The sequence below is a fragment of the Psittacula echo genome (assembly GCF_963264785.1).
Source record: "Psittacula echo genome assembly, chromosome: Z".
Taxonomy (NCBI): Eukaryota; Metazoa; Chordata; class Aves; order Psittaciformes; family Psittacidae; genus Psittacula; species Psittacula echo.
This window is the reverse complement of record NC_137742.1, coordinates 69,157,420-69,184,770: the sequence shown is the minus strand read 5'-3', so window position 1 is coordinate 69,184,770 and position 27,351 is coordinate 69,157,420. Positions and strand designations below refer to the sequence as shown.

General features: G+C 40.5%; 1 protein-coding gene across 1 annotated transcript in view; it reads right to left on the bottom strand.

Moving 5' to 3' along the window:
* EPB41L4A (erythrocyte membrane protein band 4.1 like 4A) overlaps nt 1-27,351 on the bottom strand; it is a gene marked incomplete at both ends in the record, with an annotated part of 124,650 nt that overhangs the window by 81,705 nt on the left and 15,594 nt on the right. Inside the window, one exon of the mRNA XM_080638643.1 lies at nt 294-398. Within this exon, the coding sequence (XP_080494769.1) occupies nt 294-398 (105 nt within the window). The remainder of the gene's footprint in view (nt 1-293; nt 399-27,351) is intronic.

Here is a 27,351-nt window from a genome sequence, read left to right as displayed (position 1 = left end):
ATTAAGAGGGAAAAAAATATTAATCCTACTTTCATATTGTAAGTTTGTACTATTTATACTTTCTTCATTTAGTTTTCAACAACATTTAGCATTCGATTCAGTTCTATCTAAGCTGTTAGTAGTTATTCCAAGACTTTATTGCAAACAAACACAAAGAAATTATTATCAGAAACCTAAGCCAGGAAATAGTGAAAGTTAGTGAAAGTATGACAGTCTAATGCTTACAGGCAAACAGCACAACAGAGTATATTTTAGATACGGAAAATCCAGTCTGCCGCGTCCTTTGCGCTCACCGTTTGATGACTTCGGTCACAGTAGCGCAGTCCAAAGTAATCTATCTCCACTAGGTTTAAGTGACGAAATACGTAGCCCAGGACAACCGACCCTTTCGTTGACTTCTGTGGGAAAGAATTTACAGAGGCTTTTCACAAAGATGATTTGCCTTTGTCAGCTATGTGCAGTAGCATTCATGCATTCTATTAGCTTTGTCTGAAAAAAAACAGGAGGCAGTTCCCAGTGCCTTTAACAAAAACTTCAGCGGTACAGGAGAAAATATTTTGCCTTCACATATGTTTAATCAATCATTCTGGAAATACTATTAGGTAGCTGTCAGGTCGACAGTTACAAAATACAAAATAAATTAAAAAACCAGTACCCAGACTAGGCAGACTGAGAACAACTACACAGAGTGATCCCTACTCAGAACCAACCAGAACCTTTACTATTACTGTCCTAAATTCCACAAGAAAATATGGATATAACTCATAACTAGTTTTTGGTTACCTGCTTCACATTGTATAAACTGCTAGACTGTAGTAAAATCAACGGAGAGAAAAGATACTCCAAGAGGAAGCTGTGGGATATTGTTTGTGCTATTTCACTTTTTAGCTTACAAACAGGTAATTTCAAAATTAAAATGTCAAATAATACTGATGTAAAAAGAAATTATCTAATTCAGCTTTGCTGTTGAAGTATCAATCACATAACAACTGTGAAGATGCATTCATTTTTTTTCAGCAGGTACATTCATGTGGACAGGATTTGTACCCAGTCACATGGGCAGGGCCAATACAACAACTTCGGATGGCCACTCAAACTCTAAGCAAGCAAAGACAAGGTAAATATCCCCGGTAGACTGGGAATTGTGTACCCATGCTATTCAACAGATTTACTGTATGTTTGCTTAAATTAGGAGATGTTCTTGAAACATTCTCGGCATGCAACAGTCTAAAGCCACCATACAGATTGTTTACACTCAGCAACTGTAGCTACATATTCCCTCAGCATATACAGTGAGACTTAACGATCAGCCACAAAACAGAAAACCATTTTGGGAAAAAACATGATTAAAGTGAGAAGCAATTCACAAGATCTCATTTTAGCATTTTGGATAAAGCACAGCAATACAGTGATTTTATCAACAGTGATTTTATCATCAGATTCCTCAACAAGAAACTGAACTTGGGTTGTATCAACATATGGGACAAGAAACAGCGCCTCTTAGCTACAAGTAACTATTAGGACCACCACAGCAAGAACACAAACAAAACAAAAAAAAAAACCCCACAAACCATACCTTAAAAAAAATGCATTAAATTATTAGACAGCCGGGATTCAAGACAATCAATAATTGTCTTGCCTCATTTTATCTTTACATTAATTTTTATTCAAAGAAGCAGAAAAGATGCCCCACTGAAAAGCACAGTTATCCCATGATTCATATGCCATAAGGCAAATTACCTTTAGCATTGGAACTGTTTCTATTATCATTTAAACACTACAATGTTTTAGGAACCTAGGTTTGGACAGGCATCTGTAGAAATAGACACAAGAAAAGCTCAAAATAAACAAGCAGCCCTGACTACAAACAACCTGCACAGATGAATGATGGCACCAGTTTCAAATGGGTACTAAATGTAAAAAGAATAGTACAGACAGAAGAAGCTCCACCATTAGCTGCTCAGAGGCCCAGGGTTTTGACACAGCTAATCAAAATGTTATTAGTAAACCCTTGCAAAAGGCATAAAAGGGATTGTCTGAACCATGGCCTACAGGGTACACGGACTGGTCTCCATCAAAGGCATGCTGAGCTTCTCTGATCTTGAAGCTCAAATCTGTTTGTTTTCAATCAGCTTTCTACTCTTTGACTGACCAGTAATGCTCTTGATAGCATCAGTTTAGCTTTACCAGAACTGTGAAACAGTGGCAAAGATGAACCTGTCAATTTTCCATTCAGGCGTCTTTCAATACTAATGCACAATCCTGGAAATAATCAAAGATATTAACTTACGTTTTACAGGAGTTTAACCTGCATAAGTCTGTCCCAATTTAGGATTTGTCTAGCCTCCTCAGTTTGTGAGTCATCTTCTTGAGTCAGCTGAGGACTGCAGTGGGCTTTACACAGAAAGCCTTGGGTGAACTTTCCTCCCATGAAGGCTAAAGCTAGCGTTATCCCTAAGAAACACACATTTCATAGCTAGTTTGGCTGAAATTAAAGACTCCCTTCTTGCTTTTCAGAGATAAATGGTAACAGTGCATAACTGGCTTTTTACCAGAAGGTATCCCCACACTCCTCTAACCTCACCTTCCTCAATCTCCTGTTTTCCCACGACTGAGAAACGCTCTTCAGGTAAACACTGACCCTTACTGAAACTACTGCAACCTCATTTTAAATTAAAGTTCTCATTTTAAAGCCCCATGACATCAGGGTTTCATGCAAGCAAACTGGCCTTTCAAATGCAGTTAAGAAAGCAGTTGTGCTGAGGAATCCCTAGGTGGCTACTTCTCAGTTGTGAAAAACGTGTTAACTGCATTTGAAGAAATCTGCTAAGAAAAGCCATGTTATTTCCCCTGATAAAATTACAGCAAAATTGAGCAAAACTGCAAACCAAAACTATCAAAGATGTTAACAGGATTATGTTCATATTATGTAGCACTGCAAAAATTATGTATTCTGCCTTGCATTAAGCTCAGACTTGCTAGAGGCTTGCATTCTTAGGGGTAAACCCAAGAACATTTGAAAACATCATCAACTGTTGCTTTCAAGAGAGAACAAAGAATTGTTTAAATGAATCATAACATCTTGCTTTACATGTTAGCACTCTGGCTTCCTAAACCAGAAAGGCAGGTTTGTACTGGCTAAAGAAAATGACAGCCAGAACATTCAAGGCAGATCTAATTGTGGTTTTTTAATCAAAAAGATATAATATTTCTAAGAATGGCACATACTGTACTATATTTTAACATATTCACATTGCTGTATATTTAGTCACCAGGAATTCTTACTTTCTATGTTCACTGCTTTTTAGCTCTAATGAGGTTTTTTCTAGTTTGAAGTTTTTTAATTTCCTCTTTTCTGTTGTACACAGCAGTGCAGGCCAAATCAGATCCATGATTGATATTAAGCAAATTTAAAGATGAAGAAAAATGTGCAGCAGTGTCTCCCCAGTAGGATGCTAATTCTGCTCTTGAAAGAAAAGTGGTGTAAGTAGTGAAGCCTCTTTTTATTAAAAATAAAATTAAAAACACATAGCCTCTTTTAGTTCAAGCACTCATCACAAAACCTGTCTCTTGAAAGTAACACAATACACAAACTGTGCCTCTTATGACCTCATAAATGTTAAGGAAGATGCAGATGAATTCATGATCCTTTGTTCAAAAGGAAAAAGAAAAAAAAGGCTTAAAACATCAGTTGAACAAAACCGTTGCCTTTTCAGATGCCTCCCCTCATCACAACCACGGTTAGACTCTATTGAAAAGTAACACCTGATGCAGAATTAGCTATTTGGCTTATATACTGACAAGAGATAACAACACAGAAGAAGAGAAGGTTTCTAAATGAGGGAGTTTAAAGTGTGGAAAAACAAGGAGTATGCTATGGGGGACGGCACATAATCATGCTGAAACTTTCAGAAACACGCGTGTAACATCCCCACATCTCCTTGTCAAGTACAGGGCTGTGTGGGTAACGCTTCTAACAAACCCTCCAAGTGGGAAGTGCATTTGATCTGCTACCTATGTGCTAGACAGCAGCTAGTGCCCATGCAGTGCACTAGGTGCTCTGTACATGCTGGCAACGGAGCATGGTCACCAGCACCTGACCTGCCGGTGAGCAGGGAAGGACAGAGAGTAAGCACAGCTCTAGACGTGTGTCAGCACCGCCCCACATGCACCCGCCAGTTAAACAGCATCACTATACTGAGGCAGACAGTAAGCTTCACACAGCATTTTCTCAGAATCATAGAATGGTTTGGGTTGGAAGGGCCTTTAAGATCACCTTGATCACTCTAAATGTAAGATACAAGAAAAAAATGAGTAGCCCTCTCCATCAAATGAGACTTTCAAAGCACACGTATCTTCAGCAATTTTGCATCTTTGCCTCCACAAGATGTACAACAGATGGTGTAGATGGTGTGGAAGTGACCTTTCAGTTGACTGAACTCTGTAAAGGCACTTCTGAAGGCAGCTCATGGTGGGTGTGAACCAGACCTGTCCTCCAGAGGTAAGTGCCAATCAGAATAAAGAGGTTCAGGCGCACTCAGCTTTGATCTGCAGAAACAAAGCCCACCACCTCAATACTTGCAGGGTTTCCCATACTGCCTGGGTTTGGAGCAACAGTGGTTTTGTGCACTTCCTTAGTGGAAGAGGGACAGAGCCCCACTGTTTTTGCCGCTGGCAGGATTTGCCAGCAGGGGACTGTGGCAGTGCGCGAGGGTGAGGTTAGGGTGAGGCAGCCTCCACAGGCACCTGGGTGGGCAGCAGGATCTCTCTCACCCTGGTCTCAAAGCCCAGGGCTGGGATGTGAACGCTCACTTTCCACCACGCACCCGTGAGAGCCCTGTTCGGCCACGGAACCACCCACAGCTTCCAGAAGTAAAGGGCCTCCTCCTATCTCGCAGCTCCACAGTGCTTGGTGGGTCCAAAGGGATGTGTCTTCCATATTCATAGGGAATTATTTAAAACAAATCTGTGACAGTACAAGGGAAATGCACGCATTATAAATTCACACGTACTTGTCTTCTGCCTCACCAGGTGCTTGCCGTCTATTTCTGGAGCATCCCTAATGAGGACACAAAGGATGCTAAGAAAACATTATGACATTTCCATTTGCTGCTCTTCTACATGCTAGTCAAGCTATTTCTTTCCACTTGTCAATTTCAAACTGTATGTTTTGGTACTGAATTCAATGCAGTCTATACTGCAACCAAGCAACAACAATTTTTTTTTATATATAAACTTGTAGTTCATATGTAAGAGTGATTATTTTCTGTTTCAACTGTTCGAATATATTTTCATTGAAACACCTACTGTTCTTTTACAGTCTATGTAATGATGATTAGCTGCACCCCCAAAACACTCTTCCAAAATGTTTTATCATTTTCATTATTTAAAAGTTTTATTTCCAGTTTGATAGAGTTTAACTTCTCATTCTGATTGACATAAAATTACACACTCTTGCAATGTTGACTGAAGTCAAAAGCATATATTTGTTATCCTAAAATAATGTACATGCTTTTTCTGTATAATAATAATGTACAGCTTTGATAACTTGATTGCCACAGTGCTTCCCATAAAACTGATTTCATTCTACTGGAAAATTCATTTGTACTAACACTAACTATCTGGAATGGGGTTTGAAAAAAAAAATACAGATTGACATTTTTTAAAATGCCTTTTTTTTTTTTTTAAACAGACATTCCTCATGACAGCAATGGAAGATACACTGCAAGCATTTTTGTTTTAAAAGTAGTTTTCTAGACAGGTTCATCAGCAAACTCCACACAAAACAAAACCAGCCAACATGTTTGCACTGGAACAGGAGTAAGTTATCCATTAGCAGGCTGTAGTGACTGCTAATGGGGAACTCTATACACCTGCACTCTCTCCTCCCCTTTCTAGAATTTCTGACTGTCCTAAAGAGTTGCTACGCAGTGTCATACATTGCACTGGGTCACATTACCATTTTACTGGTATTGGACTGCATTCAACTCTAACAACCTTGACTGAGAAAGACAAAAAAGCCTCTCCATGGGAAAGGAAGAACAGACCCGCGGCAGCGGAGGGGGATGAAAAGGACCTATCTGTCACCGCTCCAAGCTGCTCTTCACCCTTTGACTAGTGCTATCTGCCCCCTCACCTCCACACTCACAGCAAGGGTGCCTCATTCAGCTGTCAATCAATTCCTAAACCACTGTACACTGCAGCCCTGCGTATACAGATAAACCAGAATTTGACCCACGCTTTTTTGGAAGAATGTACATGAACAAACATCCAAGGTAAATGTTAAGTTCAAGTAACAACACACAAAACAAAAATTTAAAGCATTAAAGCAACATGCAAACTGCTGATTCAGCCTCTTGCATGTATGTACTGTGTCAGTGTTACCATCAGTTGTTCCCCCCAGACAACTTAAATCGACTATCATCATCTTCTTGGCATCATTATTCACCCTTGCTTTCCAGTCCTGAGCTCCTTAATTAGCCCTATCTACAACGTCAAGATGGTTTTTTTATTTTCTGTTTCTAACCATTCCAAGTTACTTGTCCTTTCCTACCACTTGTCTCTTTCCAGATAACAACCTCCATGTTCATAGTTCATTTTCACACACATTGCCACTTCCTTCAGCTTTTCCACATATTATATATGGTTAGGCATGAGAAAATTCACATCTGTTCCTCACTCTGTACTGGCTGCCTGAGTGCATCGCATTGATTAAGTCTCCTCTTCTGTAAAAATGGGTTACGAATCTAGCCTCTCTACTGTACAAAACTTCAAATAATTTTTAAGAAAACAATGATTAAACCCACACAGGTAAGGAGGACGCAACAAGGCACATTTTTGCTGGCTGTAGGTTGCTCTGATATACCAAAGAACCACGCTTCACTGCTGAGGAGTGATTTTCAAGAACAGAAAACACAGTATGTCTCACCAGTTTGAGCTTCAGTAAAGTACCTGGCGTGGTCTCACATGAGACCTTATTAATTAAATTAAGTATTGTTTCGTAGAGGAACTGTAAAACAGACAGGCTGGCTAAAGAAAAATGGCAGCATATTTTTCATTTTTTAAAGTAATACTACCAAAACAAGTTCCTCTAAAGTTGAAGGTGAAACATATGCCACTTTAATTTTTTGCATTTCTGCAGTTAACACAAATGGCAGTCTAAAATTAAGAAGCATGAAGGAAAACAATAGACACACATTACAGGAAGAAAACTACCTGGAGAATAGGCTCAATAGAAATAAAAAAAAAAATTCAACCAGACAAAATTGCAAGGATATGCTCTTACAGACCAAAACCAGGCATTTTTGTTACAGCTGGAACATCACTAAGCAGAAATAAGTAAGTACAGGGGATAAAGGTGTATTACTCAAACACAGCACCACTAGCACTTGTCATGAACACCCCAAGCTAGCAGTTTAAAAGATGGTTTGAATTAGCTTCAGCGAAAGTGCAACTCTCCACCTTTTTGATATTTGGCTAAAGTGTGATTTGGCTAAAGTGATATATGGCAGAGTGCAGTCAAGTGTTCTGGTACCCCAGTCACACAGCTTTCCAAACCAATGGGAACTCAGGACACCTTCTGAGTTTACCACTCAACCTGGGGTTTCTTTTATGCTACACCAGTGTTAATGTAAAACCAAGGCACGTTTGCAGATTTTTACAGTCATGAATTAAACATATATCCTAGGTGGGCTAGAGACGAAAGGAAAATGACAATAAGTTCACTGAAGTCCTGTACAAACATAAACTGGAATGAAGTTCGGCAGAGGGCCACAAAGGTGGATAGGGGGCTGCAGCATGTGAACACGTAAGTGTCCAGGATAACCTGTTTGTTACATCGCAAAGAAGTAGTCAAAGGAGGAAGCAGTGGTAGTAAGATATGACAAACCCAGACTCTCATCGAAGATGCAAAGTAAGAAGGGGAAACGATCACAAGATGCAGTAAGGGAAACTCCTTACTGGACAGTAAGTGCAGGAACAGGTTGCCCACAGCTTATGGAAACCTCTGCCATTAGCGGTAGTCAAAGCTCATCTGGGAAGAGGTCCTGAGTAATCTGCTCTGACTTGGAAGGCAGATAAACTATGTGACCTCCAGGGGTTTCTTCCAACTTAACCTATCACATAACACATACACATAATCTACCGAAAAGAGTAATCTCTTCAGTTCAGATAACATCACTTCACTTGCATTCGGCTGAAATGAATACTTAAACATACATTCATGAAAATAGTAGTTTGAGGTAAACAAGGATGTCCCTACCCCTGGCTTTAAGGGATGTAGGAAAACTCTTCCTCATACAAAAAAACACCAGAAAAAAATGTATAAAACTGATACCACTATAAACACTGGAGAGAAAAAAACAAAAACAAAACCAAAAACAAAACCCACAACATTGGAAAGCGATCTGAAAAACTCCCAGCTTTTAACAGAGCCTGTACAGACATGTAGTCATCAGGCATCACCAGAACTTTTGTATTGAAAAGTTTAAGAACAGCACACTTTCTGTGTTCTAAGAGAGTAAAATATTGTTTAGCCATTTTTATATTGCTTACATTTTTATAAAATGAAAGCAGGAGCTCAAAAGTTATCCAAAGCTCTTAGATATTAATTGCAACTCTTAATGACAGTGAAATATTCTAGTGTTAACCAGCAACTCTGTTTAACTTTAAAAGCAAACAGACTGAAGGATAGGTTATACATAAAGTCAATCATATCAGTAATCTCTGTTTACCCTTAGCACCATTTCCAGAAATTCCAGAATTCCAGGAATTTCTAAAGAGAATAGTTAGAAAACTCTAGTCCAGCAATACTTGAGAGTTCCTTTAAATAATTATTAACAGAAGTCTCTTAGTTCAAGGAGTTCACTTCCAATAAATTACTGAGCTGCTAATAAGTCCATTTGAAAGAATAACACAACATCTCAGTGACCCACGGAACCCACACAGAAGCCATTTCAAGCATAGCATGATCTGATAGCTTAGCATTAATTACAACATAAATGACTGAATTTGCAATGCGTACATTTACTTTTGTCTTTCATATTTTTATTCAATTGATTAAGCTATACATGCTACTCTGAACTATTCCTGTTGAAAAGAGAAAACTGTTATGGACAGCTTAAACAGGGCTAGCTATAATCACCTCTATTGTAACAGAATAATGCTTTGACTTTCCTTTGGAAAAGGCAATGTAACATTGGATTTGCTTACACTTATTAACTTACATACATTAGGAGGAAAGTAACTTAGTCGCAATAGAAAATGGAAATCAATCTGTGAACCATTAGCAATTACTGCTCATGAACTGGCAAAACTTTAGAAAGAGCCATACCATTACATACAACAGGTATGTCAGAACTCACCACTGAACTGTAGTTGGTACTGGTGTCATTTCTGCCATCTACATCACACAGACAAATCTGCTATGTTTTGGAAACATTCTGTCGATAAACATCCCTCTTACATGTAACTTCTGCTAAAAGACATTTTTCTTACTATAGCTTTATAGCTCAAGCATTTCACAGCCAAATCTGTGGATACGTCAATTTTTATTAAAAAAGTAATTTTTGTTAAATATTTTTAAGTTACAGGCATTTTTACAGTTATGTACATAACTGTATAATGTACACATTTTTAATATATAAATTTTTATACAGTTATATAATTTTTTCTAATGTTTTCTGTATGAGGAAGAAGTTTCTTACAACATCCCTTAAAGCCAGGGATAGGGGCATTAGTACTTACCCCAAACTACTATTTTCATGAATGCATGTTCAAGTCTTCATTTTTTTATTAAATAATTCAATTTTTATTTAATAAAATAATCAAATAAGATTATTTTTCATCCCTCATTTATATATAGAAATAAGGACAGTATCTGAAAAGTACTAAGTTGAACACAAAATTCTAAGTACCTTCATCTGAACTCTTTCCTTTTCTTTTTTTTTTTTCCTAAGGGAGAAACAAGTGCTATCTGCCTGCAAAACTGAAGACAGATAATATTGCATCCTCACAGTTCAAAAGTCATCTCCAAACCACACTTCCAAGTAATTTAATTTTTTTATTATTTTTTTAAGCTCAAATTTGTTAAAAACTCATTGTTGTCAAGGCAGTATATGCTCCTTACTTGTAACAAGTGTGCTAATTTTAAAGTCCACCTTTTAAGTTTAAAAAGTGGCTCACCTAATACTGTGCTAGGTACCATCAAAACTATGTAAGATTCATATTTACAAGTAAAGTTTCTTTCAAGACAGTTTACTCCTTAAAACTTCATACTTATATGCCTTTCAGAGAACATTCTTAATACTTCTTAATTTGCTATTTTATATAGAAAAATGTAAGAAAACATTCTAAGCTTATGTAATTTCATGAACCAAAGTATCAAGCTAATCTCTCAGGATGAAATAGTATTTCATAACCTCTTTCATAAACTCTGATTTATAGTCAGACGGCTAACTTACATCTTCATCAGGTTACACCTACACACTGGTTTAAATAGGTGCCATTAATTAGCATGCAAGACATTTATGTTAATCATGAACAAGAAAGGATATATATCTTACTGGTCCTTCATTTTCTTATCTTTATAGAGCTGTTAGAAATAAAATAAATTAAGTCAAAATTTCAGCCCAAATCTGTGGTACTGCAGCCCAGGCACTGTTTGGGAAAAGAAAATTGAGTTAATTGGACCCCACACAGATATGCTAGCAAATCTTGATTTAAAGCTGCTGCATTAGGCGTTGGTCTAATTCCTCTGTAAAACAAGAGAACTGAATCAGGTTTCAATCCACAAATTATGCTGTGGATGAGAAGGTCATCTGTTAGTTGAAATTACACCATTTTCCATGCAAAGGTTTCACAAAAGAAACACATTTTAAACATGAGAACTTACTTCCAAATGTTTCAAATAATCTGGTTTAAGAATACAGAAAACTGGCATTAATGAGGACTATTAGACATTGTTGGCTTATTCATCCATATGATAACACACCTAACTATTCAGATGCTATAGGCTCATTCAGACCTCCTGAATTCTTTGAAATCCAGCCCACAAGCTCTAGGAGATAGACACATCTTAGTGGCATCTCAGGATGCACAAGTCCACCATGTCCTCCATCCAGATCCTATGATCCTGGCAGGCCACAGAACTACCTGGAGGCTGAGGAATATGCAGCAACCCTGTTGCAAGCTTGAGAAGGCCATGGCCAGGCACCAGAGCCTGCCAGTTGCCTTTGGCATGGGAACCTGTGGAGCTGTTAACATGTGGGATGCCAGTATTGCAGCAGAGGTGTTTGTTACAAGCAGGACAAGAGCAATTTTACATGACTAGCGTGTAAAATCAGGCAAATTTGACATCAGCCAGTGTTTGCATCATCCATTCAGAAGGACAGGTGAATTAATCCTAGGGTATTTTACCTCTTTGAAATAAAAGGACACAACAGGAGGTTCCAGGACCCAGTTAATATGTATCACAGTTAGAAACTTTCAGCTTCTTTGAGAAAAATATAAACATTACATCACCTTCAGTGCAATTTCATTCCTAATTTGCTGACCTTTAACCAGCACAATACTTCAAACAGAAACAAAATCTTGACTGTGTATGAAGCCAAAGCCATAATACCAGGTGTCAGTATGCTAGCTCAGGCTCCAGGAGTGCATTTGAAAATACAGCGTCCACTCTTAAATATGATATACATGGTATTAATTAAAGGAAACACAAAAAGAAAATGTTGCTTTGTGGAGCATGAAACAAGTGTGTGCTCCACACATGAAGGTATCACAGATTTAACGGAAAGACCTGGAGATGTCTTCATATCTGCTACTCTCTATCCATGCAGGAATAATGAAAGTAGATCTTTTCATTATAAATTACTAGGAGCACTTTGGAAGCAGAACACTAGTAACACTTTGGAAGATCTCAACATATGCATTTTACTTTTAAGCCCACTGAAAAATTTGACAGTACTAGGAAGAAGCTTCAACAGAAGACATTAAAGGGTACGCAGCTGAATGGGTGACTTCAGTGTTCCCACAACTACAGTGATGTTTTAGAACTGGAAAAAACCCACATGCTTCTACAGATAGACTAATGAAGCAGACAGAGGACATACTCCTTACAGCCCACCATGATACATCTGTTTCTGTTAATTTAAATACAGCAAATAAAGTTATAGTCAAGGAGTAAGCCTATGTGGGGCATGGAATTAAGAAGAAAGCAAAATCTCAAAAAGCAGATTTGAAGAGCAGACATGTCAATGTTCAAGGTGCTAGTAGATAAATACAAACACAACTTATGAGGTATTGAATTTTTTCTATATATTAATTCACCACCCTCTACTCTTTACGAGCTTTAAAACTTTTATGTTGGTCACATTTCAAAATAAAAAACCAGTAATGCATTATCAGCATTAATTTCTCATATACTTTTCCAAAATCCACTTACTAGCGCTTGCAGTAAGAAACAATTACAAAGATCTTCTAAGAATAATAAATGTTGACATTTTCACTTCCTTTCTTCATTTTCTTTTTCATTAAGAAGAATTGCATTATAATGCACCAATAGTAAAAAAACGTAAAAGAGAAGTTATTTTACACCAAGTCTATGCCACGTAAAACCCTGAAAACCAAAATTACCAGAAGTGTCAAAAAGCTATTTCTTCTGCAGCCAAGCTAAGGAGATTTGTATTTGAAATGTGACAAAACAAAGATTATCAAAACAAGTATAAATAGCTTTTAAAATTTGTTCATTTTTAACATACAGAAAAGTATTTTTTGAATACATACAGTGAATAAAACAAAATCTGTCAACTCAATGCTACAACTGGGGAGGGAGAGCAGTTGTCCATTACGACGACTGTCAAGCATGTTTATGACTTAATTTTTTTAATATTTCCATTTATCCAATACTGCTTTTCATTAATATGAGCAGCATTATCGTAACCCATCACAATAATATACTACTGCTCTAATTCAAGAAAATAAGACTGCTAACATTTTTTGTCAAAAATCTTTATTGCTATGATTGGTTGACTTGGCTCGCTGTGAGATGCTCACCCAACTGCTCCCACTCCTCCTAAACAAGACAGAAGCAGAAAATATTAAAAGCTCATGGGTCAAGTCAAGGACAGAGAGATCGCTCATCAGTTACTGTGATGGGCAAAACAGACTCAACTTATGGAAAAGTCTGATGAAGTACCCACTGACTAGAAAAGGTAAAAACATAACCCCCATTTTTAAAAAGCTAAAAAAGGAAGACCCAGGGAACTACAAGCAGATCAGTCTCACATAAGTGTCCAGCAAGATTATGGAGCAGATCCTCCTTGAAACTATGCTAAGGCACATGTCAAATAACGGAGTGGTTGGTAATAGCCACCATGGCTTCACTAAGGGCAAATCTTGCTTGACAAATCTGATGGCCTTCTACAATGGGGCCATCGTGTTGGTGGATAAGGGAAGAGCAAATGACATCATCTACCTGGATTCATGCAAAGCACTTGACACTGTCCCACACAGCATTCTTGTCTATAAACTGGTGAGGGAGGGATTTGACAAGATGGACCACTTCCTTACCCAAATGGTCGGTAAGGAACTGGCTGGATGGTTGCACTCAAGGAGTTGTGGTCAACAGCTTGATGTCCACGTGGAGATCAGTGACAAGTGGTGTTCCTCAGGGTATTGCGACCGGTGCTGTTCAACAGCATTCTCAGCGACACAGACAGTGAGACTGATGCACCCTCAGCAAGTATGCCAATGGCACCAAGATGTGTGGAGCAGCTGACATGTTGGAGGGAAATATTATCCAGAGGGACCTTGACAGGCTGGAGACGTGGGCCAGTACCAGCCTCATGAAGTTTAATAAGGGCAAGTGCAAGGTCCTGAACCCAGGTTGGATCAATCCCAACCATAAATACAGGCTGGGTGGAGAATGAAACTGAATGATGAGAAGCTCAACATGGGCCATCTTCAGTATGCACTCGCAGCCCAGAAACAAACTGTGTGCTGGGCTCTATCAAAAGGACCATGACCAACAAGTTGAGAGAGGAGACTCTGCCCTCTGTTCTGCTCTCATCACACCCCACCTGCAGTACTGTTTTCACCTCTGAGGCCTCCAACACAAGAGTGATGTGGACCTGCTTGGGCAAGTCCAGAGGAAGACCACAGAGATGATCAGAGGGCTGGAGCACCTTTCCTATGAAGAGAGACTGAGAGATCTGGGCTTGTTCAGCCTGGAGAAGAGACGGCTCAGGGGAGATTTCCAGTAGCTGGGAAGCCCTAGCTATGGCACCAACACACCCACTATTAGCCCTTTTTCAACCAAGCCTGTTCATTGATGACTCTTATGTGACATTTAATAGCAGACAAGGACTCATTTTGAAAAGACTAAAATGAAGAGTTCCCTTAAGTCTATAAATTTTCTCTCCCAAGGAGAGAAATCTGCAATATTTGCTTCTCGCTTGAAAGCCACATGCCTGATACCAAAAGATCTCAAGATGTACTGAAAGCAGTCATGCATTAGGCTACATGTGCTGGTAAGCAACATAAAACCTAGCAGCTGCAGTTTACTTTCAACACAGTTGAGCAACAAAATAAAGATTTCAACCCTGCAGCCTGTTTTCCGAAAGCAAGTTTTTTTTATCCCCTGCTACAAATCTGAAAGAACACAGGTACCAACTGGAAGGATAGGTGTCCCTGAAACTGTGATCAGGAAGGAGGAAGCCACAGACATTAAATGAAGGCAGAGCAAAAAAGCAGAAAGAGCCAAAGGGACAGATATCACAGCACCTTTCTTTTTTCCAACTGCACACCATGCCACATGTGAAATAAGCACTTTGTCTAGGTCTGCCTTCTCCTGACTAATGAAGGGAGTAGCACAAATATCTGTCTTCAGGAAGCAGGACATGAGCTTTGCACATTCCCTGTGCTCTGTCCTCCTATGCTTACACTGCTCAGAGATTCCAGTTATTAAATTGTTGGCTCTGCGGAACCATCATCTGATCATACACAACACAGTAAGAAAGATTACACATAACTAGCACGTACAAGCAACCAAGGAGACAGAAAGAAAAAACCCCATATACTCACGACACCTAATAAAAACAGAATAAAAGTAAAAAGATAAGAAGAGAGCAGGATAAACTAGGAACCCAGCAGCAACCAAAATGCACTGCATAAGGAAAAGCACAGAAAACAGCCTATCAGGCATCAATTTATCGTGCAGTTTATCCCTAACTGGTTTTAAAAGCATAATTTTTACTTCCTGTTAGGTACTGCATGTAAGTCTAATTACAGAATTATACAGCATACAACTGGGCTTGCTTTATATTCCCATCACACTATTCATCATCTATGAGGCAAAAATCCCATGCCTTCCCCAGTACCTACCTTCTCTATGGCTTGCTGCTGCCTAACCTACAGAATTCTCTGAAACAGACCCAGATGTGCTGGTAAGATTTGTTGTTTATTCACTTTTAAAACTAGCCAGGACGGTGCTCATTTGTGACACCATAAGAAGCATGCCTGACTTTATCAAGTCAAGACTGGCACCCTGCAGTCACGTCAAGACAGATTACCTACACTGTGATGCTCCACAAAACCTGTCATGAACCAGAAACTGTAATACTGCTATTTTCTTTAGAAGCCCCTGAACTATTTCAGATCAGGGGACAGCTATAAACCCACTTCTAAACATTATACTAATAGAAACTCAGAAACTTTGGGAATATTCACACCATATCCAAAGGCTTCCCAATCTGGCCCCACTTCTATCCAGAATACACTGCTGTACACAAACCAACCACAAAAACACACCTGGCCGACCCAGGCAATGCATTGTAAACATCATTCAGAAAACCAAAAACTTCCAGGGAGACTTCATGCTCCCTGCTACTGTGAAGGTTCAGCCACTGGGGCAAGCAACTCTGCCTCTAGTGACCTGATTTCCCTAATACCTTGTTTTATCATGTCATATGCAGAAATACTGGGAAATGCATCTCAATGTTAATACCACACATCTAAAATCATATCTAGGATCCAATGCAAGCAATAGGAAGAGAGTGATTAATGACATTTTAAAACAGCCAGTAGCTGAATTGGAAAAGAAAGGCTGCAAAGAAAAAACACTGGAGAAGAAACTAACGTAAAAAAATCCCAGATAAAACATATACAAAAAACATAAACCATACAAAAGATCTGTTCCAGAACATTTACAACCTCCACAGCTTGCAATTTGAATGCACAGTAAATGGAAACCTACAAAGATACCATACATGCCACTAACATGTAAAAACTGTACCTGAAAACCCTGGCCTTATTTTTTCTGGGAAAGATAGCAGAAAATACGAAACAATACACCATTTTTAGGATTTAGATGGCTAAAAATGTGAGTTCATGCAGTCTCATAATATTATATCATGCCTTTTTATAAAAATACTGTTTTTTCATGTTAAATGAAAATCTTCTTTGTCTCTTGACAAAGAGGATTAACACACGAAACAATCTTTATGGCATGCATTACATGCATAACTGCATCTAAAATTAAATTACCCTAGTGAACACTCATGTTTTGAACCTTTTCCCACCAATTCTAATTCTGCTAGAGCACTATTTACATAATACAAACAGAGTTTTTTAAATTTCTTTCGAGAAAACTACGCAGACACATTTTTTATTATGCCCCTGTCAAGGTTATCAAAGGTCTTTTTCAATAAAGGAGACAGTGACAACAGTCCAACCCTCAGCCTTTTGAAATCAGTGGAAAAATTTCCATGGACAAAGCAATTATGCATCTAACACAGCTCACTAAATAGACAAGCAAAAAAAATGCAAGGAGGCATTCACAAACATGCTCTCATGCACACAACAGAGAAGTGGAGAATAAAGCCAGAAGTTGTGGAGAGTGAGGTTTTCTTTGTGACAACTCAACTGGTTGTCACAACACTGAATGCCACATTTAACTAAGCTACAAATGCAAAGATAGAATTCCAATTCTTTAAATTCACAACACAGAATCACAGAATCATAGAATAGTCAGGGTTGGAAAGGACCTTAAGATCATCTAGTTCCAATCCCCCTGCCATGGGCAGGGACACCTCGCACTAAACCATGTGGCCCATCAGCAACGATGACTAATTCTGCATTTTACAGGGACAACACAGCTGTAACTTTCATCCTGTCATCAATTAACTCACACAGAAGTAGTAAGCACCCTCTGTTCCTTTATAAAGGGGTCAAAAACCTTTTCCAGACTTTTAGGAATGAGCTAAATTTAGGAATGAGCTACAACAGTTCAGCAGTCCTTCACCACACTGAGTCTCTCTGCTGCCAGTCTCGTGGAAAGAGCTCCAATAGTTTTTTAGGTAGCTAGATAAAGATTTGCAATTATATGAACTGTCTATACTTTTATAATATTATACACATTTTCTACATAATATATAATACATAACAAATAATATGTAATACGTATAAGCTTACATATATACACACACATTCTATAAACCACACATACACACACAGACAGCAGTGCTCCACTTGCTTATCTACCAAGAGTTGCTACTTCTAACACATCTGATTAGGGAATAACACTATCAACAACTAGTGCTGGACTTACAGGATACTAATTCCTCAAAAAGTAAAATGGTGAAAAAATGACCTAACATGACTGAGCGGCCACCATTTAGCCTAAACCTTATTACAAATTGCCACTCTAAACTGCCCACCAAGCAAGATACTGAACTTGCCATATCAAAGGGAGTAATATTTAAGAAATAGGGACATACAATTCAATAATTCTATATATGTTAGTAAAATGTTTGAGTCTGTTTTCTAGGACAGCTTAGTCCGTCCTTTTGTAAACTCAGAAAATTCATATTTTATGGGGTTTTTGCCAAATACTGCACAATCCAGCATGGAGCTTCAATATAATACCAATTAAAACAATTACTTCACTTTATCAAAAATGGATCAGCACAATTCCTCCATTTTGACACTATACTACTAATGGATAGCAAATTTACTGATGATAAGTTCTAGAGAAAGAATGAAAACTAACTTTGTGAACAAGCTGACACTACTTTGAGGCAAATTGGTGTGCTGTGATCCAGGGGGTTCAGCTCCCACGGCTCATTCTGAAGGTGTGGAAAGGGAGCAGCTGGAATAAATCCTGTTCTAGCCATAGCCAGGTAGCGTATGACTCCTCGGAAATCACAGCCAACTGGAGTAAATTAAAGTAGACCTCAGGCTACCTTAGATAGGCTGGGCCAAGTCAGGAGAGGAGAAACATGCAACTGTAATTAGGATAGAGTTCAAGGAATACACACTCTCTTAATAAAGAACTTTTTTCTTCTCAATTCGGTCAAGCATTAATAGTTTTACAAAGACCTTTGTAGTGCACCTCCTGTCCTTGCCACCTCTGCAGTCACAGATACAAATACTAGCAAGTCTAGGAGGGAAGAAGCATGAATGCAAGGGTATATTTCCTCTGTTCTGTTATTTCTATTTCTACTGCACTCAGGATTTCTGCACCCTAGAAGAAGCTGCCAGATAATAAAAAAACATCTGCAATGTCTCTGAAGACAAGCATCTCAGCAAGCCAAGAGACAAATCGGTGATAAACACAAACTGAAGTTCTACAAAATCTTAAACGTAAAACCGAACCCAAACTGGAACAACACTGAAAAATATCGCTTCAACGCCCTTTTTCCACTTCTGTAATTTTGTGGCTGCATAAAACCAACCTGCAGTTGGTAAGAAAAGTAGTTAATACTATTTACAGAATCAGCCTAATGTTAAAGAACACAACCACAAAGACCCTGGAGAACTTTTCAAATATGAAAGATGAAAACTGCCTTAATAAGAAGCCAATACACATTCAGGCCCTTCAAAGCCTGAGACCAGATTCCAATTTGGCTATGGAACACATGAGTCCACTTTGAGGAACTTCCTGAAAGCAGACGGCTCTTCTAGAAATCATGAGTTTTCTAAAACCTTTCCAAAATCATGGGATTTACCTTTGGGAAGTGAATTCAAACAAACTTTTAAAAATGGGAAGGGACACTAAAGGCAACAGTGTCATGGAGATGGCAAAAATCAGACGTATAAAATTAAGCCAACAAACTTAAAAACTAAATCTGCAGAAAATCTGTCTATGGCCACCAGCACTTTTTTTTTAAGGGGAGAGGGCTCAGGAAGTTGGCGGAGCTGGTGGTGACACTTGTTTGCTTTTTTTTTTTTTTGCTATGCTTCTATTTTGTGGGTTTGTTTTAAGTCAACTCCTGTTCTTTGAGGTTAAATAAACCCCCAGATTTTTGCCTGAACACACTTTCAGTCTTCAAAGTCCTCTCAGATTTTCTAACAAAGAAGTGCATGAGAATTTGTATCTCGTAGAAGGACTTATATCTTATAAGATCAACTTTAATTAAAATATGAAGTAGCTGTTTCATACCGCAGTGCTCATTTCCCCTCATATCACTTGCCCCTTCTGCTCTATTACCATCACCATCATTTACAGAGACAAGACACAGAGAGACTGCCAAAATACTGTAGTTAGTTACCTGTGGTAGGGATTGGAAAAAACTATATCTATTAGTCTCTAACTGTAGGCGCAGAAGTCACGAACAATGCTGAGACAATCAATGTGATCAAGCAATTGCCAAAGTTTATTGCGCAGACACTGGGTTATATACCAATCTTGTTCTTCCAGCTTATGTCATATCCCTGGATACAGCAATTCCATTGGCTAACATTCAAAAGTTAACAAATGTCGGCTCGCTAAACACTACTTGCCGACCACAACTTTTTAACGTCCTGATTCTACAGTTTCACACGCTATTTCTAACCGTAAAACTTTACAACACCAACAATCTTACTTCCTCCGACGCTCTGATTATATGAAGGCCCAAGTTCTCTTTATTTCAATCACAGGAGTACAAATTCTGTCCAAGACCCCTTGCCTCTGCTCACAGCTATGACGAACCTGCCCACAAATCCCCCTTTTGTTTTTGAGCAGAGGCATTTATTTCAGTTCTTATATATGTCCATTCTCCATCATGAACGCGTTGACAATGCCTTCCAGTGGAGCTGTCCGCTGAATAAGCCACACTTTGGATAGTACCTTCGCAGTCAACGCCCTTCCACAAGCAAATATTCCACAAGCTATGCACAAGATCACTATAAGCGTTAATAACAACTGTACCAAACTATATATCAACGGTTTTAACCAACCACTAATTCCCAGGTTCTTTAACCAATCATCTAATCCCGTCTCAACCTGTATCTTATTAACATGCTCTTGCAATTCCCGAATTCTTGCGTGTATAGATTTTGAATGATCAGACAAATTAAAACAACACATTCCATCAAGATCATCACACCCATGTCCATGTGCTAGCAACAGAAAATCTATAGTGGCGCGATTCAGCAAAATAGCCTTACGATTGCTATCAACGTCTTTCATCAGATCAGTCAAAACATCCGACATGAGATTAGCTTGTTTTGAGGCCCAACATGCCAGCTTCTGCAAACTGGCATTAGCAATCACTGCTGCACAGCCAGGACAAAATATGCTAGCTAACAGATTCTCTGCTTTTCCTATTAGAGTTACTGAGTCATTACAGGTTGCTGACAAGGTGTCTGAAGCGTGTTTACTTCGGGTTCTATTCCGCGCCCGTAAGAGTTATACCAGTGGTGCCAGAAGGCTGAGCCTTCCCAAATAACATGGCCCTCCAAGTGGAAATTTTGGGAAACCTTGCCAAGCGCGATCACCACAAATCAAAAAGACTCCCTTGGGCAAAGCTAACGACATGTTTGGGAAAAGTTCATGCCGACCAAATTCTTCAAGCCCTACAGCTCCCCCACACCATGCTCGGGTCTCAGAAGCTTTTCGTATCCCATAAATATCTGATCCAGACACACTGGTCCACATATCAAGTGACTGGCGTTGCACCCCGCTCCTAGAGCTTACACACCTCATTTTAGCCAGGGTATCAATTATATTAGCACTAAAGCCAAAGCACAAGCCATCTTTAGTTCCGTTTATGGACCCTGCTAGCTGCAATTCCTGCGGATCCCATGGTAAAGTTTTATTCAAGTGCTGAATTGATAAAACAGACATCCAAGCTAGTGTCCGGTTTGCGATATTACCATTGATACAACCTCCACACCAAAACTGTTTGTTAACCCCGGGCCACTGGCGGGCTGTCTGATTTCCGTGACACCAGTCATCAGAAGCATTGGCCTTCTCTCCTTCTTGTTGCAGTACGGTTTGGTTAGCTAACGAAATGTTGCTTAGATATCCCAGAAATCTTTCTGGCTCCAAAGAGGATATACCAATTAAACAAGTGCGGAATGGATTAGACACAGCTGTTAAAGATACACAAAAACTAGAAGTGTCGGTTCTGTTCGCCCATGTTACCCACATGTTCTGTTGCTGCCTTGTCATCTCAATAAGTGGATCATCCAACGTCACAGCGATTGTGACAGCCATCATCAAGATCCCGATGCGGATCAATATGGCTTCACCCAGCGGCTTGGAACCCATATTGGCCCAGCATCTGTAGAAACACAAACATATCCTCTTCCAGTCATTATAACTTCAACCAGACCCTTCCACAGACCTGAACCCAGTTCCTTATACATGACTCCAGCACCTGTAGTTTTAACACATCCGGACGACAAGGCGCTGCCATGAACAACAATAGGCGGCTCCGCGCGATCTCCAGTCAGCCGTAAAAAATTCATCACATAATTCGCTTTTGCTAACCGGTCTGCAGGTGGAACAGGGGCTCCCCCTTTTTGTTTTTGTAATAACATTTTTAAAACTGCATGAGCGCGTTCAATGATAGCTTGTCCCGTGGGGGAATGAGGAAGTCCTGTAGTGTGGCGTATACCCCATAAGGCACAGAAATGAGCAAAATCGCAAGAAGTATGCACAGGACCATTGTCGGTCTTGATGGCTAAAGGCACTCCCAGGGCTGCAAAAGCCACGTGTAAATGGCGAATTACGTGCTTGGCGGATTTCCCGGTCTGAGCTGTTGCCCAAACCGCCAAAGAGAATGTATCTACAGAAACATGAACATAGTTTTGATGACCAAATTCTGAGACGTGGGTAACATCCATCTGCCACAGCTGCAGGGCCAAAAAGCCACAAGGATTGACTCCCAGCCCCAAACCTAGGCCCGATTTCTGACAAGCAGGACATGACTGCACTATGCCCTGCGCATCAGAAAAGGATAGATTAAATTGATGAGCTAACATCTTAGCGGATTGATGGAAAAAATCATGAGATTTGCATGCTTGTTCAAATAAATTCGGAGCAGGCCCAGTTCACATAGGAGCTGCGACCAACTGATCAGCCTGCAAATTCCCTTGTGCCAAACTGTCAGAAAATTGGTGACTTCGGATGTGAGTGATAAAATATGGCACAAGCCGCTGATTGATAGCCTGGATCAACTGTAACAATATAGACAGCAAAAGAGAATTTTTAACGGTACGAATGAGAGATCCTTCTATGCGTTGGACTATTCCCACAACATAAAGAGAATCAGAAACAATATTAATTGGCTGGATGGTCCAACATAAAAAGGCCCAAACCACTGCTTTTAATTCCAGAGTCTGCAACGCATCAGCTGCCTCGTCATCAATTAAGTGCCATTGCCAATGATTATCAGCATACCACGTAACTACAGCACGCCGAGACTTTCACCCAGCATCAGTGAAGACACTCAATCCTTTTACTGGTACTTCAGATCTAATTGGAAATTGTTCGAAAGTTTGAGATGTCAGCAGAGGTAACAATCGGGACTGGGGAAAAGAACTACTAATGTTTCCTGGATAATCTGCAAGAGCTACTTGCAGGGCAAGTGAATTCCCCAACAAGTAACTTAAATAATCCTGGGTTATTGGTACTGTGATAGAGGTTGGGGCTTGAGTTAAGGGCCAATCAGAGGGCCAATTGTGTGTTGGAATAACCGTGACATCAGCCCCGGTATCTAAAATGGCGATCAGCCTGATCGATTGTCCATTACAATGACTCAAACAAACAGACTCTGTGGCCTTCCCTTTCAAAATTTCCTTGGCTAGCAAGACCTCAGGTTGTCCTGTGGAACCGAAACCTCCTGATCCCCGTTCCCGTTTACCCTGACAAGGCACCTTTGCTTCAAACAGTATTAATTGTGCAATCTTCTCCCCTTTCAGGATAGACACCGGAGGGTGCAATGTATAAACCATAATTGTGATATTTATGCAAAAATCTGCATCGACTAATCCCGGTATTACAAAAATTCCGCGACGTGACACTGAGGAGCGCCCTATTAACAACGCACTTAGTCCATGTCCCAACGGATCCCAGAGTGCAGAGTCAATCAGGCGCACCTGAGTATCCAGTAGCGTTACATCTATCGTGGTTGCCACGTCCACTCTGGCACTGCCGGCTGTGGCGGAGGTGAGGCTGTCCAAGCACCCTGCACTTTTGTCTGAGCGCGAGGGTAAGCGCTCAACTTCCCGTTTCCCGGACCCTTACATTCTGTCGTATTATGTGTGGGCTTTTGGCACCGCACGCACCATTTTGATCCAGTTTGATTGCCTGCCCGATTGCTGGGTTGTGACCTCGTTGATGCCCTACATTGAGCCCAAATATGACCCAACTTTCCGCAATTATAGCGTCTTTTATGCTTTCTTTTTCCCCCTTTCCTCTGGACAAATGGTTGGACAGCAGCACCAAACTCCTCAGCCATATAGGCTGCCTTCTGTTTATGCCCCATGCATTCTACTGCTTCAAGCAGCTGAGCAGCAGACATCCTCCTCGGCAAAGTACTTAAAATCTGTTTCGTCTGATCATTGGCTCCATCAAAGGCCATGATGTCTAGCAATTTTCCCTTCATATCATCGCTTAGATCAGGATTTTTTCTCAAGGCATCAAATAGCCTATCAATAAATTGCTGATACGACTCCGTTGGTCCCTGCTTAATAGACAAGAATCCAGGAGCAGTTTTGTCATCAGGCAAGGCATACCAGGCTTTCAATGCCTGCTCCTGGGACAAGGCTAGGACAGCCGCTGGCAGATTAGCTTGCGTCTGCGGATCATCATATTGAGCTTTCCCTAACAAAACATCAGCTGTATCAGCTGTTATCCCAAACAATGGATCTCCCCGCTGGCGAGGCTGACTAGCAACCCTTTGGCAGGCTAGATCCCACTTGTTAAAGAACCAAAGCTGCAAATGCGGAGCAAGCAGCGATTGGGCAAGTAACCGGATATCATATGGCGCTAAGATACAAGCCAGAAATATGTGAGCAATTATGGCCTGAGTATAAGATGATTTCAGTCCATAGGTGGTCACTGCCTGCTGAGCCTCCTTAACTATTTTTAAATCAAGAGCCTCCCACTCCTTTGCTCCTTGTTGGGTGGTGAACACTGGATAAGCCTAAGGCCCCATGTCGGCAAATTCCCCGTCTACAATTGCATCCCTGATAAACCCATGCCAACGATGTGCCGGATTTCTCCCGCCTCCTGATCCCTTCCCCGACTTCTCCCCCATAATCCCTTCCTTCGAAAAAGGATTATATGAGGGTGGAGCAGACAGCCCAGCAGCTCTTCCCCCGGCCTCCAAAGCTTCCAGCTTTTTCAGGATCAGTTGAAGTTGTTCATCTGCCAGGTCAGCTACCCGCTGTCGATGAGCTGAACAGACTGACTGTTCAGAATCAGAGTCAGAGTCGGAAGGATATAAGTCCGGTTCTGACTCCGGGGATCCCGGACTCGGGTCCAATGCAGACTCAGGGTCTTTTCCCTTGGGATCTGGGACGCAGGTGGTCGCTCCTTCTACTCTTACTGCGCTCTGTGATCGCTGTCGAAGGTTTTTCTTCCCCGCCAGTTGTGACGGTTTTCGGGGAGCAGTTCCAGGCACAGTAGGAGGAGCAAACGCCATGGATGTCGCACCCACTCCTGTTCCTGAATGTTCTGAGGAGGGAGCAGTGGCCATAAGTACAGACGCCACCGCCGCCCATTCAGATTTCATTTCTTTTAAAGTCTCTAACATCAACCTCCACAGAGGGGAGAGCTTTTGTGTTTCTTTTGTCCTCTTACTGATCTCATCCCACGGTGCTTGTCCTATACGCTCCCGCACAGAAATCTCGAATGCAGCTTGCACAGTGGGGATAAAGCCACGATCACGGGACCATTTTAAGAGCCTTTGCGGGGCAGCACTATCATATTGTACTCCTCTCTTAGAGAGAATATGTTGGAGGAGCTTCACCACTGCCTGTTCCTCTTTGGATAGCAAGTGCCCCATCTCCTCCCTGGCCGCTCACCTGATCAGGGTGAGATTCCCAAAGTTTTTGCAGACGTCTGACTTCCAGCGCTGGGGTAGCACTGCTTTCGGCCGGCTCTCTGCCCCCTCTTTTCCCGTCGGACTTTCAAACTCGACTCTGCGAGCTACCGAGCTGAGGGTCCCTGTTCAGACGCCACTTTGCAGGCGCGGAGGTCACGAACAATGCTGAGACGATCAATGTGATCAAGCAATTGCCAAAGTTTATTGCGCAGACACTGGGTTATATACCAATCTTGTTCTTCCAGCTTATGTCATATCCCTGGATACAGCAATTCCATTGGCTAACATTCAAAAGTTAACAAATGTCGGCTCACTAAACACTACTTGCCGACCACAACTTTTTAACGTCCTGATTCTACAGTTTCACACGCTATTTCTAACCGTAAAACTTTACAACACCAGCAATCTTACTTCCTCCGACGCTCTAATTATATGAAGGCCCAAGTTCTCTTTATTTCAATCACAGGAGTACGAATTCTGTCCAATACCCCTTGTCTCTGCTCACAGCTATGACGAACCTGCCCACATCTAACTCTCAAAACTTCGTCAAAATAATGAAACAAAACTGGGGGAGGGGGGGGGGGTAGGACATACAATTTCTTACATGGAAAGAGACTTGAAGATCAGACCCTCCCAAGGGGGTTAGACTGGCAGAACCAACAACTGCACTCTGCTCATTTTCATACCATCCGAAGCCTTTGGCTAGCACACCAATCTTACCAGCTTTCAGTCTCTCCATCATCTTCTTCAGAAGACTGTTTCATATCACATATTCTGGATATCTGTTGGATGCTAGCCTGGCTCAGTTTAAAGCTTTCTTGGAAAGGGCAACATTCTGCCAAGCAAATAGCTCCAAGGACATCCAACATGAAGCAGAGAGACAATCCGACATGAAGCGCAGAAACAATTATACACATTCAGAGAGTGTACTGTGGTTTGGTGCAGGGGAGGGAGAAGCTAACAAAGGCTTCTGCAAAGTCCCAAGGTTAAGCCCTCTCTGCGTGGTGACTCTCAAAAAAAACCACAGCAGAACAATAATCCTCAGAGGGAGCTGCCTAAAGACCACTGCTGATCAACCTCTCAAGTAAGAGCATCCATACAGGAGCATAAAAGTATATGCTGTTCAAGATGTGCTAACAAAACTGGTTGATTTGCTTCACACAGTGAAAAAGGGAATCTATGCACAAGCTTCTACTCATGGATGAAACTGCTGCTGAAAGTTTTTTTTCTTTTGTATTTTTGTCAGTGCAAGGTACATGATGTCATCTGCTTGCTGGGAAGCTCCCATCTCTCTCTCTTACCAGGCTAGTTAAAAACCAAACAGAAGGTGGTGAGGGAAGACTAAGAAAGTTGTTTAGATTAACTTAGTTCTCTGTCCTTATTATCCAGGGAGGAAACAACAGAACAAGAAGAATTATTCAAGAAAGACAAAAGAGAACTTGCAAAGCAGGATTTCAGGGAGGACACACTGCAGGAAAAAAAAAAAAAAAAAAAAACAAAACATGAAGTTTAATAGGGATACTCAAAAACTCTGGGCAGGAGTTAAAGAAAGCCAGTCCTGATATTTTCCCTAGGCACATGAATATGAGAAGATAGTGGAAGACTACATACCTAATGCCCCACACACGCATAACTTCCCTGAGCTTTGCTGCCATATGATTGCTTGAGTGCCTGTACCTGCCCAAAGTCAAAGCTTCCAGCATTTCCTAGCATCAAGTCTCCTAACATGGTATGAAAAAGCATTTTTAAAAAGACTGAAGATCAAATGTACTCTGCGCATAGACGCACAGAAGTTAGGAAAAAATTAAAGCAGCTTAACTAAATACAAAAGTGACCCTGGCTAGATGTCAGGGAAAGCTTTCTAACTAGAAGAGTAACAAAGGACTGCAGCTGAGCTCCTGTGAGGCTCCTTTAGTTGAGATTTTCAGAGATCAGACCAAAAGAATCTGTAAACAATGAACCACGTGTTTGCAACCATCCCCTCATGTAAAGTAACTATATATTGACTATATATCCTATTAATCTAATTCTCTTC